Source organism: Bactrocera latifrons, unplaced genomic scaffold (genome assembly GCF_001853355.1).
Source record: "Bactrocera latifrons isolate USDA-ARS-PBARC rearing strain unplaced genomic scaffold, ASM185335v1 scaffold_130, whole genome shotgun sequence".
In the NCBI taxonomy this organism is placed as follows: Eukaryota; Metazoa; Arthropoda; class Insecta; order Diptera; family Tephritidae; genus Bactrocera; species Bactrocera latifrons.
In genome coordinates, this window is record NW_017534742.1 from 591,091 (window position 1) to 610,465 (window position 19,375).

The window sequence follows — 19,375 nt, forward strand, 5'->3', positions numbered from 1 at the left end:
AGTATGAGTCATGTTTTTTTAGTTTAAAAACAAAAGCAGATCATAAAATGTTTAATAATTATATAAAACATTTGTTAAAATGATTATGATTTGCAAAAATGGTTGGCTGTGGGATATCTTAATATGCTGCCCCACGCCAAATATCATCTGAATTCGAAAAGTATATTGTACTTCATTGGTATATTGAGTAAAACAAAATTCCGATGCCGCAAACATTTCCTATTTATTCAGAATTCACAACAAAATGTCAGAGGTAATAAATGGCATTCTCTCACATGAAAGCTGAAGAGCGCAAAACTTTATATTCGACAGAACATTTTCCAATCAACATTAAATTTTGTTTCGTTAATTTATTCGTTAAATAAGTGGAGACTAGTACAATTTGTTGTCTCATTTTTATGAGACTTGGCCGACTGACTGATAACTTGTCTTGCTCTATGAGCTGCTTATGCCTCAGTTTAATTTTGTCGTGTATTGTGTTCGGTTGAAATAGATTCGTGGTTGTGCTGTTTACGACTTAATATGTAGCACGCAATTTAAAAACTAGAAAATAAAAACAAGAAACAAATTTAGAAGAATAAATAAAAAGCATCATCTTAAAAATCCAAGAAATAAAATTAAGCCAATACAGTTTCGGAAGGTTGGTTTCGCGTTATAGCGTTTATCAATATATATATTTTACTGCCTAAAAGCTTTAGCCCTAGAGTGCTATTGGTGACGAAAGCATTAAAGCCGAGTTACGTTGTCGATGTGAAACAAAAAAAAAATCTATATTATCTTTGTGCATGGAATTTGTTTTTGTTCGGTTTGATAATTGATATAGTACGAATCAAGTCGAGTGTTTTACAGTGTTTACTCGACTGCTTGAGAAGTTCAGGGAATTTCCGCCTTGATGGAAAAGTCGCCACAATTGCAGTTCATTTCTACAGGTCTAACTACCCTTTTCTCTTTTTTCGTATTCTTGATCGTAGTGCGATATCTGAGATACAGAAAACTTCAAGGCCTTTACGCTCGTCCTCCATTAATCATTTCGCTATTAACCACCTCCCCAAAGTCCAATGAAAACGACAGAACAAATACGAGAAAGGTAAAATATTAAAAATAAAATCGAAAAGAGCCAACAGTGTGATAAAGCGGAACCGAATATAAATCTACACTGCTAATGTGAATGTATTAGTATGTTTATTTGACTCAGTTCAAATGTGTTCGTTTATTTACTGTGTATGAGCGTATTGACATGTATAAGATAGTATGTATATGAACGTGTACAAATGGTCTATAAAATAAGAATAAGACGACAGGGGAATATGTTACCAATGAACATACATACTTATATATATATATAATTTCTATATATATTTTCCATTTCTAATTTAAGTTTGGGCTATATTGACTATACACTACATAGAGATGAAAGCCCTTTGTTGCTTATACGCCATGCTTTCCTCTATAATGATGCATACATATAAATAATTATATGTGTGCACATTCATATTATTATGTATTGATGTCAAAACATGATTAAATCTGTATACTCAAAAATACATAAATATACAATTTGTATATGTGGATAATTATTGGACAAAATACAAATTTATTGGTAAATGTATGGAAGTGAACATGCATGCATCCATGTGGGGGCTTTTAAAAGCTCTATACACTGCTCTTTATATCTACACTTTCTACAAATTGTTGTGTTTCCACCTTCCTCTTTATTTCTCATTCTCGTTAAGTTCTCTCTCACAACTTTATGGTTCGGCCGTAAAGAGTATTGGGTTTGTGTTTTGATTATAACTACCGCCAGTTTGTCTGTTTACAGTATATAGTATGTACATACATGCAATATACTATATGTACGTATATGCAATGTTTATATAAAATCGCTGATATCCATGTGTACATCTACATATGTATATCCAACATACGAATATAAATAAATTGTAAATTTGTGTAAATTTTCACAAAACATTGGCTAAGCCAGAGGAAATTTATTTTAGTTTGAGCCAGGCAATAATAAAGTACAATAAAAATAAAAATAAACATAAGTTAAATGATAACTATAATTATCAAATTTTGAAAATATATGAATGAAGAGATATTTGTAGCTACGAATAAGTATGTATCTCGCATTTCAAAAAGAATTTTAACAAAAACACATCACAAATAAAAATATTACACTAATTTGCATTGCATACAAATAACTACATATATGTACATATGTATTTGTGCATACATTCTTACATATGTTTATGTAACTTTTATAAACATAAATGGTTAGCTTTAATTTATGAATAGGCGATTACCGCTTAACTGAAACTATTTCAACAAAACCCACACAAAAATGGGATAGACTGTTAAAAAGTGCCTATTTAAAGACAACCATATATACCATACATATGTACATACATACATACATAACAGTCTATTACGATTTTATATTTGAAAAAAAAAAATAAAATAAGTTCTCGAAAAACTTTATAGTCGATAACAAAATTATTTGAAAATAAATTAGTCGCAGTGGTTTGTTTTTAATTTCTTGGATCCTATGAAAAAGCTACGGCAAAAGTTACTTACATTATAAGGTAAGACTAAATTATTGCGCATACGCCATGGACATGCTGCTTCATGGGCTGCTCCTGTTTAAGCCKTGTWTAGGAATACTTAATTGCAGAAGACATTTCGATAATAGAAATAAGAAAATTGGAATAAAATATTGAATTTATTAAAATAAAATGATCAAACTGAAGTTAGCGAAAAACACAAAAAAGGGCGTAAATATTTATTTAGAAAACTGTCAAAATCTTAAATCTGACGTACTTATGTATGTTCAATGTAAGTATGAATTGGATATATATACTAGTTCATTCATACATATATGTATGTATATTTATATACTTTAGTACTTATGTATTTAATCAAGTATGAAGGTGTAAGAACGTATGATATTAACCGGTTTGTTGTTTTTAAAAGTGGTAAGAAATAACACGAACATACATACATATGTACACACATACACATGTTTAATGAATTTATGTCTAAATGTGTGTGAGCTAAAGTTACATTTTAAATATGAATATGTAACTCGGTTTTTTTAACTGAATGGAATGGGAGTTAAAGTAAATTCGAACAAAGAATTATATTGAAGAAATGATATGTGCAAACACATATTTTTAATAAGGTGKTATCCAACTCACCGCAACCTTCTCAAATCTCATAGGGCAGAACTAAAGGCGAAGTCCCTACTTTTTATTCAATTAAATTAAATATCAAGTATGATATGTCTTGCGATTATAGACAATTCACATCTTTTCTAGAATATGTTATGACGTATTATACTCACTGAGGTACTGTAATTTTTCATTACTCAGAGTTACAACTCTGATAACATTATAGTCAATTTGATTAGAATTCTACATGATTCAGTTCTTCATAACTCTTGGCTTTATAAACCCATACGAAAATGTGTCATAATGTTGAAAACATAGCAATTTTGCAATTTGTCTTTACATAAATYCCTATATCTTTTTCGATTCGTTTTAGATGTTGCAAAGAACTGCTATGTGAATGTTGCTAAGCCGTTCTTCTTTTCGCAAGGTGGCACCAATTTGAGATGCCAAGTGAAGCCAGGTTCTTCACCACCTGGTCTTTCCAACGAAGTGGAGGTCTTCCTCTTCCTCTGCTTTCCCCGGCGGGAATCGCGTCGAATACTTTCAGAGCTGGACATTCGACCGACATGACCTAGCCAGTTATGTTTTCACTGCCATTCAGCAGGCTGGAGAAGTGATCCATCCATAATTTCAGTGTGCTCTAGACACCAGTCACTACATCAACTCTGGGGATTATACAAGAGTACGATCCGGTCTTGAAGCATTATGTTAGTCGCCGCATCTTTTCATAGAATTTTGGAGCATTACCCATCCCCCACGAGTTGTGGTCGATTACGAGTTAGGCAGTCTGTTTTCTCTCCTCTGCGACACGACACTCCTTATCGCAGCATCTGTTCCTTTGCCTTTTCCGGAAACAAACGCTTTCGTTTGCAGCTGTAAAGAGTTTGGAATACCGTCCCACAGTTGCATTATACAGAGTTGCTGATGAGTGCTCTCAGAGAGCAGGAGTGCAAGTCAAGCAGAAAATCGTTCGGCTGTCTGTTGTAAGCCGGTTGCGTATCTTCGCTACAACAAGAGTAGTACGAGTCAATGGTAAAGCCTCGGAGCATACGCACGTCTAAAACACTGAAGACGTGTCTTCCGTCTACCACAACATGACCGATCTTGTTGGTGTCTTTCCGATGCGTTTATATAAGACATCTTTGATCACATCATCCTTCTCTTCGGGGCGTCGGGGGCTACAAATCAGCGTTATGTTGAAGAATTTTACTTTTATGCGGATTGTGGCTAGACATTCATCYACAGAGATGAATGCCAGGACTCGGCGACGGAATCTCTCTCCCGTCACGAATCCCACGCTAAATTTGCGCTCGTTTATATGATCACTCGTTATATGATCGTTTAAATGCCACAAGACCTATTCGTCTCAGTCATTGTCCTAAAATCGTAGTTCTTAATACGTTTTCAGTGGTCGTCATCAAAAGGGTTAGGCTGTTTTATATTTTTCATCGGGGTGCTTTTGTCATGGCGGGTCCCAACCCCAGCGCACAACTCTGGATAGGGATGATTCGCCTCCTCACTTTAGCTCGCCTTCAAACAGATGTTTTTTTTGGTTTTCCAGAGGATTATTGATCTAACACTTGTGTGAACTTCCTTTTATATATTGCAGTATAAAAGTATGAATTAAGGAATCGTGATACATTTTGGTGTGTAAACAATTTTAAGACCAAACCTGATACTATTCTGATAACTGTCAGAATTAAATTTGTTTTGAATTTCAGGAAATGTATCTTTTCTTTATTCGTTTTTTTATTTTTATTAATTTTTATTAAACGGGATCAAATTTTCTCCCATTTCCATACACAGTCGACGTTCACAAATTATAAACTTCAATTATTATAATTTCCAGAAATTAGAATGCAATATATTAAACGTTCTAAAATTAGAATCGAAAATCCCAATTCTGAGCGTATTTTGTTTGAAAGAGTTAATAATTTCATACAAGTTTGCAATCATAGTGAATTGTTCTCTACTAACTTACTACGCAATTAATCCTCTGGCTCTCGATTTCAGGTTTAAAAATAAATAAACAAACAAGGAGGGGCTATTTTCGAGTGCTACTTTCTATTTTATACTCTTGGAACTTGCATGAATCAAACCCAGGAAAATACCTTAAGGTGCACAACTTCAACCAGAGGCTGACTTTGATTTATGCATATATATACTAGAGGACCCGTCCACGCTTTACTGTGGCTAACACATAGATTAGTTAGATTATAATCATTAGTTAATGAGATAAAACATTTTTGCGAAGGAACTTGTGTTAGTTTACAAAAAAATGGATCATAATGCATTTCGTACTACTTTATTAAAAGTCTTATTAGCGAAAATACTGTTGAATTTGAGCTCTACACCAGGGAAATCCACCGTTGAAAAGAGGTTTGCTACGTTCGAAAATAGCGAAATGAGCATCGAGGACAATGCCCTAAAGAGTCGAAAGCTCTAAGTTTGTAAGTGGGTGGCTCGAGAGTTCATAATCTAACAAAAACAACAAATTGCTGATCCTGATGAGTGTTTGAGTGCTCTTTAATTGTAAAAAAAACCGAATTTTTGCGTCGGTGTGTGACAATAGAAACATGGCTTAATCATTTCACACTGAAGTCCAATCGACAGTCATTCTAGTCTACAGCGTGGAAAGGTGGAAATGTCGGCTGGGAAGGCTATGATATCAGTCTTTTGGAATGCATATGGTATAATATTCATCGCCTGATTACTGAGCCAGTTATARTCCATTGCACTGCGTATTTGGTTTCAGTTGTTTTTACTATTAAAAATATTTAGCAATTGTATTATTTTTGAGGAAGGTTTAGTTTGAAATTTTACGTTTCATTTTAAATATTCCTCTCTCAAAGTGCTATAGGGAGAATCGCGGCCTTCGATGCGCTTTTTATAGGTACGTTGCGGCCGCCGGTACCGCACCAAACTCTACGTTTCGCGATTTTTAAATCTGTAATATCTTCGAAAATAGTMATTTAATTCATATGCTGTTAAGGGCCATCATCAAAATAATTGGCGTATATGATATAAACACAAAGAAAACGAATTTTTAGTGATATATAGTAYGCATATATACATATACAGCTCATACACTGACCAACATATTTGATATAAAATGAAAAATAAAAATCATCTTGCCATWTATACATATGTAGTATATGGGCGTTGGAGGTAGTATCGACCCGTTCTTACTACTAATAAAATGTTTTCTGAGATTCATTAAGGTACCTTATATACCATCACCAATCATATGGAGTAAAGTCACTAGGACGTTATTTGTTAGTTGCATGGGGGATAGGTCMAATTTTCGAACAATTTTATCCATTTTAACAACAAAGGCTCACTGTTATTAGTAAAACACACTCTTTCATTTTAATAGAGATAACTCACATGTATATGTGCATAAAGTCACTCAGAAGTTCGAAAATCGTTTCATTAGGTATATGGGAAGATTCAACTCATTTTTGAAATACAGAGAAATCATCCTTGAATTTTGATCATAGGGTGGCATACTCTAAAGGTATTATTCCTGCAAAGGTTTATCTCGTTATTTTAGTTGCTTCCTGAATTGTGCACTGGAAAGCAAAGAATCAGATTGAATTTAAAATTTCGTTATATGAGAATTAGGTGTGGTTGCAGTCCGATTTCGCCCATTTCTCACTATTACAGGAATGTGAGAATAATGTCACGTTATAACTCAATGAGAAAAAATCATTACGCATGATGAAACTCATGGTTTTRTAGGAAATTTACTGCTCTATAAAAATGGTCTCATATGATTTTTCGATTAAGTTAAGCGTTTACGAGATATTCGTCGTCAAACAGCAATGCATTTTAGGGTGGATCAAAAAAAAAATTTTTTTTTTTTCATAATGATTTTTTTTCATTGAGTTATAAAATTCATAAGAAATAAGAAATGTTCCCAAAAATAATCAAATTTCAACCGTTAATATCTTTTGAACGGTTGGGTTTACGAAAAAATCGTATGAGACCTTTTTTTGTATGGCATTTAATTTCCTACAAAATCTAGGAACAAAATATTTTTGATGTGGTTGGAAGCGAGATATAAATTTTTCTATCTGATAATAAGAAAAAAATAGAAAACTGTAAGTAGGAGGACCTTCCCGTTACAATTAAGAACTCATTCTGGGAGAGGCTTCCTTAGCGGTGTCTAGGAACCTATTTTCAGAGTACCAAATGAAAAAAAAAWTTTTTATTTAAATCACCCTAATATATATACTTATAACCCTATATCTATCTCGTWTAGTTTTAGGTGATGCGTACAACCGTTAGGGGAACAAAAGTATTATGCTCTGTAGCAACAGGTTGCAAGAGTATAAAATTTATCATTTTCACGACCTCCTTCTTTGGGGACCTTAACTGTACAACACCTTTGAAATATCATTAAAATTATGTACATATATTAAATAACATTTACTAATTTTATTCATAAATCGGGCGAAGGTAGAAAGTGTTTGGGTGCGCCCGATCTAAACTCTTCTTTACTGTCTACATACATACATATATGTATGTATATAGTAAATAGATGTGTATTTTTTCCAGCTTGCTAGTTTGAGAAAAACATTATGTTACACAGTTTTAATGCGGATTGAAAACGTTTATTAGACTGTGTTGTCCGCCATGAGCACACCTGAAGCACGCAGTGAAACCGTTACTTCCGACGAAGAAGATTTTAAATCGGTCATTCCGCACAGCTTTGAAGATGTACCAAATACAACAACAGCGCAACAAAGCGATAAGGAACTGCTTAGCCATACCGATTTCGAAAAAATGGATTCCGAAAATGACGCCAGCCCTAACTACAGTTGCCGGATATGGGAGAATGTTGATGATTTTATGGATGATAATTTATCCACCTTAAATACTACTGCACATGACGTTATCACATTGACTGAATCCACTTTAAAAACATCGGACTTGGGCAATCTAATTGAAGTGGGAGATAAAAAATTATGTGTGGATGGAATTGATCCATTACCAAGCTCATTTCGATCAGATTTCAATAAATCACATATATTTCAAGCAACTAATACGATTGATCCATCTAAAATAGCCAGTAGTACACCGCAATTCACCAGCGGAATCGAAAATTCCAATATGTATAATGACAATGTTGAAGAAGACATTAAATTTTCACCCAGAGAAATAATCCTGCAGACACCGTCCACTGAACAGTACAATTACAATTTATCTCTCCCTTCATCCTCACATGTTGGTCAATTGCATTCGCCTACATCTTATGGTCATCCGCTACCGTCAACGCATCACGATTTGGATCCTCATACATTCGTACGTCCACTCCTGCAGCCACAGCAAACGCACAGTCAGCAGACCTATGGACAATATTCAACACCACCTGGCTATCATCCAAATATGTGGTATCCGAACGCACCATACGGGTCATCAAACAGCTACTACAGGTCTTGCAGTGGGAATCGATATCCTAATTACGGTAGTTATCCCCACGACCCCATGCTGGATATGTTGCAACTTTCTAATAGGTAAGTATTCAATAAGTTCACTTTTATTATTATTCAGAAGATGTTTGCTACATAAAGAATCAAAAGATCGATTTTTAAAAAAAGCCTCTTATTGAGAGTATAAAGGATTGTCCGATAGATGTTTTACCTACAAAAATTGTTTTATGGATGAAGGATTGATTTTAACTCAAAACGTTTTTTGATATGAGGTGGTATTTTAAATCCATACATTTTACTTTTGACATAACAATGCAGCGGCGTTCTTGGTAGTCCAAGTAGGACTTCTTCCTGACTTTACAAGTTGATTACCTAACCTAATGTCCAACTTCTACGCCCGAATCAAATTTCTTTGTGGCGAGTGACTTTTTCAAGTTTCGAAACACCAAGAAGAAAGTTTCTGAATTTCGGAGCCCTTTTACTACTTTGACATTCCCTAAATAGTCGATGTAGATCGCACCTGTGATATTTTACACGAGAATATACCACACAATGTAAATTTATTTTGCAATAGTGGCGCCATCGGCGGTAGAGATAAATATTTATCGAATTGCATAAATATACAATTTTCGTATATTTAAAGTAACAACTTGAAGTTCCTTCTTGAATCACCATCCAATGGCCGATGGAACCTTTTCTATCAAATATTCTGGTAATTTTGATTTTTTCCGCTTGCTAAAATAATACTTTTACACATATCCATATCTAGCTTTTAGTAAACTAATAACAACAAATATTAATTTTTTGTACAAAGTAAAAGTAAATTGGCATTCCCAAAACAATTATATGAGTATGCCTATACATGAGTATGCCATACATACCTATGGAAACATGTAAAAATAGAAGACTTTGATCATAGTTGCTGTTTGAATATGTAAACAAACACCAATGATAAGCACAATAATAATATACTACCAAGCTATGAGTGCTTATTCCATTGCTCGTATTTGCATCACGTGCTGGGACTAGACGCTGTTATTGTAGGTAAGTCTGGGGAGCGGAAGAACTCCGTAACCGCACTTGCACGAATTCGAAGGCAGTCATCCCACACATCTAATATCTTAACTCAGCAGGATGCTGATGAACCGCGTCATAATTTTCAATGCAAAGTCATGGCGACTAAGATCCCATATGGCGACTAAAAGAGCCCTGATAGTACAGAATCAATTACTTACCATTGAAAATAATAATTGTGAACATTTCTTTTTATAGAATCTATTCAGGTTAATCTTATCAGTAAGGATGCGTTTGTTTACAGAAAAATTCACTTAATATAAGTCATTATTATGCAAAAACTGAGCAACACAGTAGTAATGAGCAAGTTGTTGCAAGTATCATTGAATTGCACTCGTAAAATAGAATTATTAAATRTTTTTGCCTCTTTTCCATAGTAAAATTTTAATTTTTGTGTTAAAAAATAAATCTAGGAGTTAATAGCACTTTTAAGGAATGCAACTTSTAAGATTTTCAATTTAAACCTAGGCATAAATTGCATTCACGCATAAATATAGCCGAGTATATTTATATCCGTAATTAATATCAATGCATTGCGCGACTTTTTTTTCCGCAAAACAACTTAATGATTATAACAACACAAAACAAACAAAAGTTTGAGTAAAGAAAATTTTAAAAATAATTGTGAGATTGTGGTCAAAATTGTACCAATTTTAAATTATTTAAAAATTGCGGACTAATTTGAATAAATGTTAATGTTAAGAATCAAAAGTTAAATTGGAATTTTATAYGAAAAGCATTAGAAAATAAACAATAAGCAAATAAAAACAGCCTTATTATACTTAATTGTTTGATACCGTTTAAGTCAAACTAAGTAACTCACTAATCCAGCCTAGATCTAGTGTATCTTAGAATGTTAATTTATGACTAGATCGATTTCTAAATAAAACTACTTTAATTGTATAGTGGTCGCGAAGCAAGGAATCGGGCGGAAAAAAATAGACGAGACAAACTAAACGGATCGATTCAAGAGCTTTCCACGATGGTTCCACATGTTGCAGAATCCCCCAGACGTGTTGATAAAACTGCAGTTTTACGTTTTGCTGCACACGGATTACGGCTACAATACAGTAAGATTTATATTCTCTTGGCAGGAATTACATAAATATTGCGTGGCATATTCCAATTTAACGCTGAATTTATCGGTGGTGAAGTTCGTTGTACTCCGTTTAAAAGAAACTGGGTACTCTTATAAAATTAAAAGAAATTCCGCTTGAAATTAAACGTAGAATTTGAATATGCGTAAATTTCTTTAAAAAAAATTTGCTCAGATATGTACATATTTCATTAAAAAGTTAATAATTATTTTTTGTTATTGCAGTATTTGGAGAAAGCCTTAATAACCCCCGCCCTCAATATACCGATTCATTAATGAAGCTTCTGGACAGGTTTTTTATAGCTCTTACATGCCACGGGCAAATTGTCTTAATATCGTCAAGTGTTGAACAACATTTGGGCCATTGTCAGGTAAAGTGAAAAAAGATGAAAGTAACAATGTGATAACTACAATCGATCAAATACGTCGTTGGCATCAAGTGTTTATTTAAAATTATTTGTGGATATCCACTTTTATTCTCAGACTGATTTATACGGACAAAATATCTTAAATATTACACATCCCGAAGATCACAATATAATGAAACAACARTTGATACCTTCTGATTTGGACGAGCTTTTTGATTGGCAGGTCGATGATGATTCAAATGAACCCAAATCTCGAAGTTTAGAACAAGAGGAGTACATAGATAGACATTTGCGCTCGGATAAACGAAAGTTCACCGTTCGGTAAATGTTCAATAGAAATATGCATTTATTTCTATACATATTTCGTGTATTTAAAAATAATTATTAATTCAAAAGAGTCATGCCATCTCGGATTTTATAATGAACGCTTTTACAGATTAGCCCGGGCTGGTCCACGCTCAGAGCCCACTACATATGAAATAATCAAAATCGAAGGGAATTTTAAACGCAGCAATGCAGCACCGCGGGGCACAAGAATAAACACATTTCCCTCTAATATACATATGATAAGACGATCGCGCGGTCGGGATGATACGATTCCGTTACACGCAATAAGTGGCAATGACATTGTAAGTATGCATATACATAACCATGTATAAAAGCAGAGATCTACCGAAAATTACATAAGACACCAAGTCCCAAAACGCCGTATCACTATAGAGAAATAAGAAGAAGAATAGGAAGAATCTCGAAATAAATAGCCACATACTCATTTTAAGGTCACATAACTTTTTCCAATTTTTCCAATTCAATCGATCTATTAGACGAATTCACGTATATTCATTGTATTATATAGTAATATGAGGAATATGAATTTATCATATGTAACGATGAATATTTTTTTTACATGTAGGTGTTAATTGCTACAGCCCGAATAATTCGACTCCCAAAAGTTATTAATAGTGTGACAGTAGCTAATACAATGGAATATAAAACGCGGCATTTGATTGATGGTAGCATTCTTGATTGTGATCAAAGGATTGGACTTGTAGCTGGTTATATGACTGATGAAGTACAAGGTTTAAGTCCTTTTACATTTATGCATCAAGATGACATGAGATGGGTTATTGTAGCTCTACGTCAAAGTAAGCTCAGAATTGTTTCTAAAAAAATATATTTTTTCTTTAAACATTTATTATACAACAGTGTATGATTGTCGTAATTCTACTGGAGAGTCCACCTATAGGCTTATGACCCGAAATGGACAATTTATTTACTTGCGATCAAAAGGTTATCTAGAGGTACACGAAGAAACAAAAAAAGTACATTCATTTTTTTGCGTGAACACTCTTCTGGATGAAGAAGAGGGAAAACGGCAAGTTGAGGAAATGAAATTGATGTATTCCCCAATTGTAAATGCTAAAATTCCACAAACTTCGGTGGATGAGCCCGCTTCTAAAAACCCTCGACAACTTGAAAAAGCAGTACTTTGTCTTATACAAAATTTGCAGCAATCGCCAATTGAAGAAGAAGATGATGATGGTGAGTCGCCGGCAGAAAGTTTTAGCAATGAATATAGAGCTCCAGACTTCGGTCCAACAACATCTGCGGCAGCAATGCATCGACATACGGCTGCTTCTCTCTCTACTCCATACTCCTCCATTCGATCTGCAGCCTATCGCTTCGGCAGATCAGCTAAAACACCTCCACTTGCATTAGTCCCACCCGAAACTGCTTCGGTCAAAACTTCAATATCAAAAAGTGTAAATATAGTTAATGTCACCGCAGCCAAACACTTACCAAGTAATAAACAAGAAAAAGTGGTAGATGCAAATCACTGTGAAGCAAGAGTGAGTTTCGGGTCAAAAGCTGAAGGAGGAGGAGGAAGATGTTTATGTCAAGGTATGAACATAAAGTACTGCAATTATTGCCAATCTATGGAAAATCAGATAGCAAACTCCTCGCTCACACCCCCAGGAAGGAGTACTGCGACAGATATGCCAGGTAATAAGCGCAGTGCCGAACCTATCCACACACAAGAACTAAAACTGCCTAAAAGACGTTTGAAGAGCACAGGTACCTATTGCAAAATTATATAACAATAAATCTTATAATATCAATGATCCTGATTTGAAAATTTAAACGACTTCCCAGAAATTGAGCATGTGCTTTCGAATTCACTGGACCAATTGGGTAGAACGCTAGATGAACAGCTTAACGCAGCAATTGAGTTACGTGACAAGAGTAATAAATACGAGATGCCTAATTCTAATCATAGGATTGACGAATTAATGGTATGGTTCATTCATAATTTACTTTTGCACATTTTATATTACTTATTATCAATGATATGTATTTCATTTAAGGAGGAGCACCAATTGCAGAGTAAAATCTATGTCAATATCAAAAGCGAGTATGAAGTCCAAAAACAGAATAAATGTATCGCTGCCAGCGCAACGAAACACACACCAACAATTACCCCACTAGAATCGATCTGCATTCAACAACAGCGACAACTTCTAAGTGATGATGATAATGATGAATAATCTCGTTTAAGTCCGAAACTACAGGAAGCAAAGTGGCAACGAATTAGTTAATTATGTTGGCCGAACACATAAACATACATACATGTTTACGTTCGCTTATACCTATGTATCTTATCAATCACAAAGGTTTCGTGTAAGTGATACCGACAGATCAAAGTGCTCAAAATAGACTTTCATTTCAAGCAAGAGAAACTGAATGAATGAAAACTCTCAATTTAACGAAAATATAATTATTTTATTTAGGCTTGAATGAAGGTCGGCATCAGATTGCCAACTACCTCATTTATTTGTTATACAATACTTAAAACTCTAAAATAATTTATGTACATATGTACCATATACAAATATACATTTATGTTTATATACCATGTGTTAATGTTAAATAGCAAATGTATGTCCATATGAAATGTATGTGTCATATGAACCAAGCTTCATCCGTGTCTGATAATGGCAATTAAGTGATTTTTTTTTTTGCTATTAGCAATAATGTATTTGTATACATATATATTTAACTATATGGTATGTATTTATTTGAATGCATTTATAATAAGAACATAGAGCCACTTATGCAAGGAAGTTTCTTAAGTACTTATGTACATATATACATATAAATATACATATACATACATATGTTAAGTATGTGTATTGAGCAAATATATTTAGATAAGTCAAAGGTGTTTATCAACAATGTATAGTACTATATATACATATGTATATATAGGCATGAGCRTAGGCTATATTTAGTGTATAGTGTACAACACAATACACATATATGAATAAGCAGAAATATTAGTTTAAATATTGTGCACAATATGAATTTTAAAGATAATGTACAGGAATTTGAGTGGTTAAACAAAATGTATCGGAACACAAAATAGCTCTAGATTTTATAATCGTACCTACTAGATTTTAAATTGTACATATACTTATCACATAAAAGTGCACTCATTCTCTTTTAAATGTAAAACTCGTAACACTAAGTACCAATTATTTAATCAAACAAAATTCATTAATAATGACAACGAAAAATGTTGTAGGTATATATAGTATAAATATTTAGGAAAACGTGGAAAAGACTGTTCAAATACAAATAACTTAGTTAATTAATATTATATAATATAAAAATGTATCGTATCAATCGATTGAGTGAATGGGGATAAATGTAATGTATAAATGATTATTTATGTATGTATCGAATAAATATGCCTTTGTATATTTAATTTCAAATTTATACACCTAGTTCTATGTACATATGTATACCGAATTAGTGAATTGTCATTGTTCATTTTACTCATACAGATGACTAGATAAGTTCGCAAGCGGATGATGGCATGTTTATATACTTTAATTTATATACTATATATGTAAGTACGCTGTGTGCGTCAATAATTTTTTGTTTATACTATGTCTGTCTCTTATACACATCTAGATGTGTATAAGAGACAGGATCTGCATTCAACAACAGCGACAACTTCTAAGTGATGATGATAATGATGAATAATCTCGTTTAAGTCCGAAACTACAGGAAGCAAAGTGGCAACGAATTAGTTAATTATGTTGGCCGAACACATAWACATACATACATGTTTACGTTCGCTTATACCTATGTATCTTATCAATCACAAAGGTTTCGTGTAAGTGATACCGACAGATCAAAGTGCTCAAAATAGACTTTCATTTCAAGCAAGAGAAACTGAATGAATGAAAACTCTCAATTTAACGAAAATATAATTATTTTATTTAGGCTTGAATGAAGGTCGGCATCAGATTGCCAACTACCTCATTTATTTGTTATACAATACTTAAAACTCTAAAATAATTTATGTACATATGTACCATATACAAATATACATTTATGTTTATATACCATGTGTTAATGTTAAATAGCAAATGTATGTCCATATGAAATGTATGTGTCATATGAACCAAGCTTCATCCGTGTCTGATAATGGCAATTAAGTGATTTTTTTTTTTNGATGTTAAATGTTTTGCATTTGTTTTAAAATTAGAAATTGCAACTGTAAACTCTTTGTTACTATTTACACTCACGTGCATATTTGTAGGCATTACTATATACTATTTACTATAGATTAACATGAGCATCAGAAAATATTGTTTTAAATAAAGATTTCATGCGAAAAATTGCGAAACTGGTATTTTTTCGTACTACGCTGATAAACCATACAGACACTGAATTTACTCGTATTTTTCCGGCCAAGGCCATAGCACCCGAAAAAAGAAGTACTGGTGTGTGGTGAGTACTAACTAATTGTAACTTGGAGATTCGATAACTAGTATATCAGCGCTTTCCCCAGTAGTGTATACAGCTATGGATCGCGTCCCCGGAGCATCAATAAAACGTTCATACAATACGACAAACTTTAGAGGTGTGCTGAACGATATTTACAGTAAAGCTATTAATATTTTCAATAATTCTCAACCGCAATATTGCGTCCTTGGAGTCGAAACACCACTCATCGCAGACCGCGAGTGGGATTATCGCGTTAGAGTGACTCTAACGTAAATTCGTTCTGCATATTGTATTAGACTAAACTTTTACTTATCCTCTGACATTCTAAACTTATGGCCTGCATGCAAAAATCCCCCACATGGCACTAACCTCTTTGCATGTTCCACCAAACGAAGAACTCACCGAACAAAGAGCGAATTTTCAAAATATAAACTGATAATTGCTATTTTTGGCTATGAGAACTATTTAAACACACCGTGAAAGTTAAACCAATGGTAAACTGTCTACCGTAACAGGACCATTCCTTCATTAAACTTCCCAGTTAAAATAGGTGCCTCTAGAATATTTCCTGTAATATTTTAAATGAACAGACGTTTTTCCACCAGCACCACCGAAAATGTATCGTTGTCTTTTAAATCCTGCATTGCAAGCTTTGCATGAATGTTGCCTATTCATTTTTAAACTCGTGTATAATATATTTGTTCACCAGACGATTGTTTGTATTACCTAAAATTAATCGAAATATATATGCAGTTATATATAAAAATGTTCACGCTGACGAGACGAGTTGATATCCGAATGACTATCTGTCCGTCCATCTATCCGTACAAGCGATAACTTGAGTAAAAATGAGATATCGTCATAAAACTTTCAACATATGTTCCTTGGTCGAATCGGAATAACGAGTTCTTAGATGGGCGTAAATGGGACACTATCACACCGACAAAATGCCATAATCTATATGTAACCGAGCATTTCATACTCTTGCATCTTGCCACGATCAAAGCTAGGGAAATACCATCAGGTGCAAAACGTTATAGGTGTAAGGCAAGTTTTCACCCGATTTTATCTATTTCAGTGACAAAGATTCACCGTTAGTTGAAAAGCACTCCTAATTTTATTAAAATAATTATCACATTTGCGGATATCGCATATCGCATACAAAAACCACCGGGAAGTCCGAAAATCTTTCTATATATTAGGTATTTGGGGGCTAAAGTAATTATTGACCCGATTCAACCCAATTTACCGATATTTCGACAAAAAGTTCGCAATTGCAACTTTGATCCACATATTCTGTATCTGGGAACATGAATGATTTTGGTTCAATTTGGACCCTTTTTAGTCATAAGGCGGYCTACTTTAACCCCGAATAGTGAGGGCAAAGTTTTAACCTGCTACATTAATTGGTGAAGGTTTAAATGGAAATTAAATTTGTGTTATATGGGAAGTAGCTTTGGTTGTGGTCCGCTTTCCACCAGAAGTTATTATCGTCCAAATTCGACTCCAGATCTATCTCGATTAGTTTTAGTTAATTTGCTTCGTGTTTTCGATATTTACATACTATAATATTTAAATAATTAAATCAAATTAGATACATTTGATGTAATTTGTGTGTTAGGCATATGGAGCTAGGGTTATTATAAGTCTGATTTTAACTATTTTATACACAAGGAAATGATGTTATAAGAGATATTAGATATTGAATGGTATATACAGTATAAACTGAACCGGAAGCAGTGTGGGATTTAAAGATTTCCGCCTGTTGACTTTACAATTTTTGCCACCGCTACCAGTTTCTGAAGTTCGATACCTTAGTTCGCAATTACAAAAATAGAAAATATTTTCTATCTATAAAATTTCGACTTAATTATTTAAGAACTAAGGTATCATGTTAGATCCTTGATTATTCTCACATCAAAGAATGAAGAAATATAATTATAAGCATTGAACCATATCACAACACGTTTTAAGTTCTCTGGTTGAAGTGTGTTTTAAAACTACGTTGATAAATATTTCTATTGCACTAACAATTTAAAAACAAAACGTTAAATAATAAAAGAAAATATTAAATTATAAAAGCATTACAATAACCTTTTTCACGGGTCCAGACTGGACTCAATGCCAGCAAAATAAGGAGGATGTAGAACAGCCGGACATCTAGGAGATGCTTTGGTAATGACTGGATAAGAAATGATTCCGATTTATTACTGATCCAAACATGGTTAAGTTCTCGAAATAATAGCCTTTACCGGTATAAAATCTAAGTCAATTTATAAGCCTGCACTTTTTTGGTACAATATTTATTTACTTCAATTGTGAATATATTCATCGTTTTTAGCAAGTAATCGAATGTCATTAAATATCATTCAAATATATCGATAACGAATATCGCAATTATAATATCATATCAAATATAGCTTTTGTGTTTGTTTCTGTTTGTGTAATTTTTAGATTTCAATAGAATTGTATTATTTTGTCAAGAGCAGAAAACGAATACTTATATTGGTTATTCGTAGATGGACACCATTCCCACTTGTAGAGCATGCTTAAAAACTTCATTATCTTATGTGGATCTGGAGACTCCTTTCGAGCAAATAGAACTCGAGGCACCATTGGAAAAACATTCTAATGTGCTTATAACATATATGGACTGCTTTCGAAGTTGTACACAATTAACGGCTACCGATAACGAAGGAAAAATGCCCCAAAATCTTTGCGAGAACTGTAGTTTTGAATTAGGAATTGCATGGAATTTTATTCAAAAAGCCATACAATCGGACAAAATTTTAAGCAATGCAATAGCAAATTGTAAAGAGATGCAAAGAATTGATGATTCAAATGGTTATAATAACAAATATATTGAAATTGCAACAGTAGATGATACAAGTGTTCGATTAGAGGGGCTCACTAAAACAGAGGTCAGACGGATGTTCAATATATTTTTAGTTTGACCATTTCTACTTATATACATATATATTTTTTCTTTTAATAGAGTAATAAAGAAAACATTTCGCAAACTGAAGACGATTTGAAGGATTATGTAGCAATTCAGCAGTTTCCAAACTCAGGTAATAAGTAATACCAAGCAATTGAAAATAATATTCCATTTTATATAGGTATCAGTTCGAAATGCAGTATCGATTTGATTTTTTTTTTACAAATTGGTCAGCATCGTTCTGAACCTTATAATTGCGTAAATATTGTTGACGCAATATTTTAAATATTAATAAAATCTCAGATTTGGTGGAAAACATTGCAAAAGAAGAAGAAAGAAGTAACACAACCATTAAAAAGAGTCCTTCCACAAATTCAATCGAATCTGAACAATATTATTTTCTTGAGTTAATGGATATATCCGAGAATGATGAAGGCAAAATAAATGTGAATTCCACAGAATGTGGCAATGATGTCGGGAAAAGCTTAAAAGAAGGTAAA

General features: G+C 33.3%; 2 protein-coding genes across 6 annotated transcripts in view; both read left to right on the top strand.

The window, feature by feature from the left end:
• The first annotated feature begins 450 nt into the window (after positions 1-450).
• On the top strand, positions 451-15,654 carry LOC108964952. Of its 2 annotated transcripts, XM_018927030.1 has the most exons (11): positions 451-640; positions 7,728-8,686; positions 10,583-10,746; positions 10,998-11,143; positions 11,256-11,461; positions 11,577-11,769; positions 12,054-12,285; positions 12,347-13,216; positions 13,295-13,434; positions 13,507-13,631; positions 15,133-15,654. In XM_018927030.1, exons 2-11 carry the CDS (start codon positions 7,806-7,808, stop codon positions 15,185-15,187), a joined length of 3,012 nt encoding a protein of 1,003 aa, XP_018782575.1. In that variant the 5' UTR covers positions 451-640; positions 7,728-7,805; the 3' UTR covers positions 15,188-15,654. The 2 variants fall into 2 exon arrangements, with proteins under 2 accessions (XP_018782575.1, XP_018782574.1); XM_018927029.1 differs by lacking the exons at positions 451-640; positions 15,133-15,654 and having other exon boundaries at positions 7,355-8,686; positions 13,507-14,691.
• A 2,682-nt stretch (positions 15,655-18,336) lies between these two features.
• LOC108964957 (gastrula zinc finger protein XlCGF57.1-like) overlaps positions 18,337-19,375 on the top strand; it is a 2,633-nt gene continuing 1,594 nt past the window's right edge. For all 4 annotated transcript variants that reach the window (XM_018927040.1, XM_018927038.1, XM_018927037.1 and 1 more), the window contains exons 1-3: positions 18,337-18,858; positions 18,933-19,008; positions 19,179-19,370. In XM_018927040.1, the coding sequence (XP_018782585.1) occupies positions 18,457-18,858; positions 18,933-19,008; positions 19,179-19,370 (670 nt within the window). In that variant the 5' untranslated portion in view covers positions 18,337-18,456. The remainder of the gene's footprint in view (positions 18,859-18,932; positions 19,009-19,178; positions 19,371-19,375) is intronic.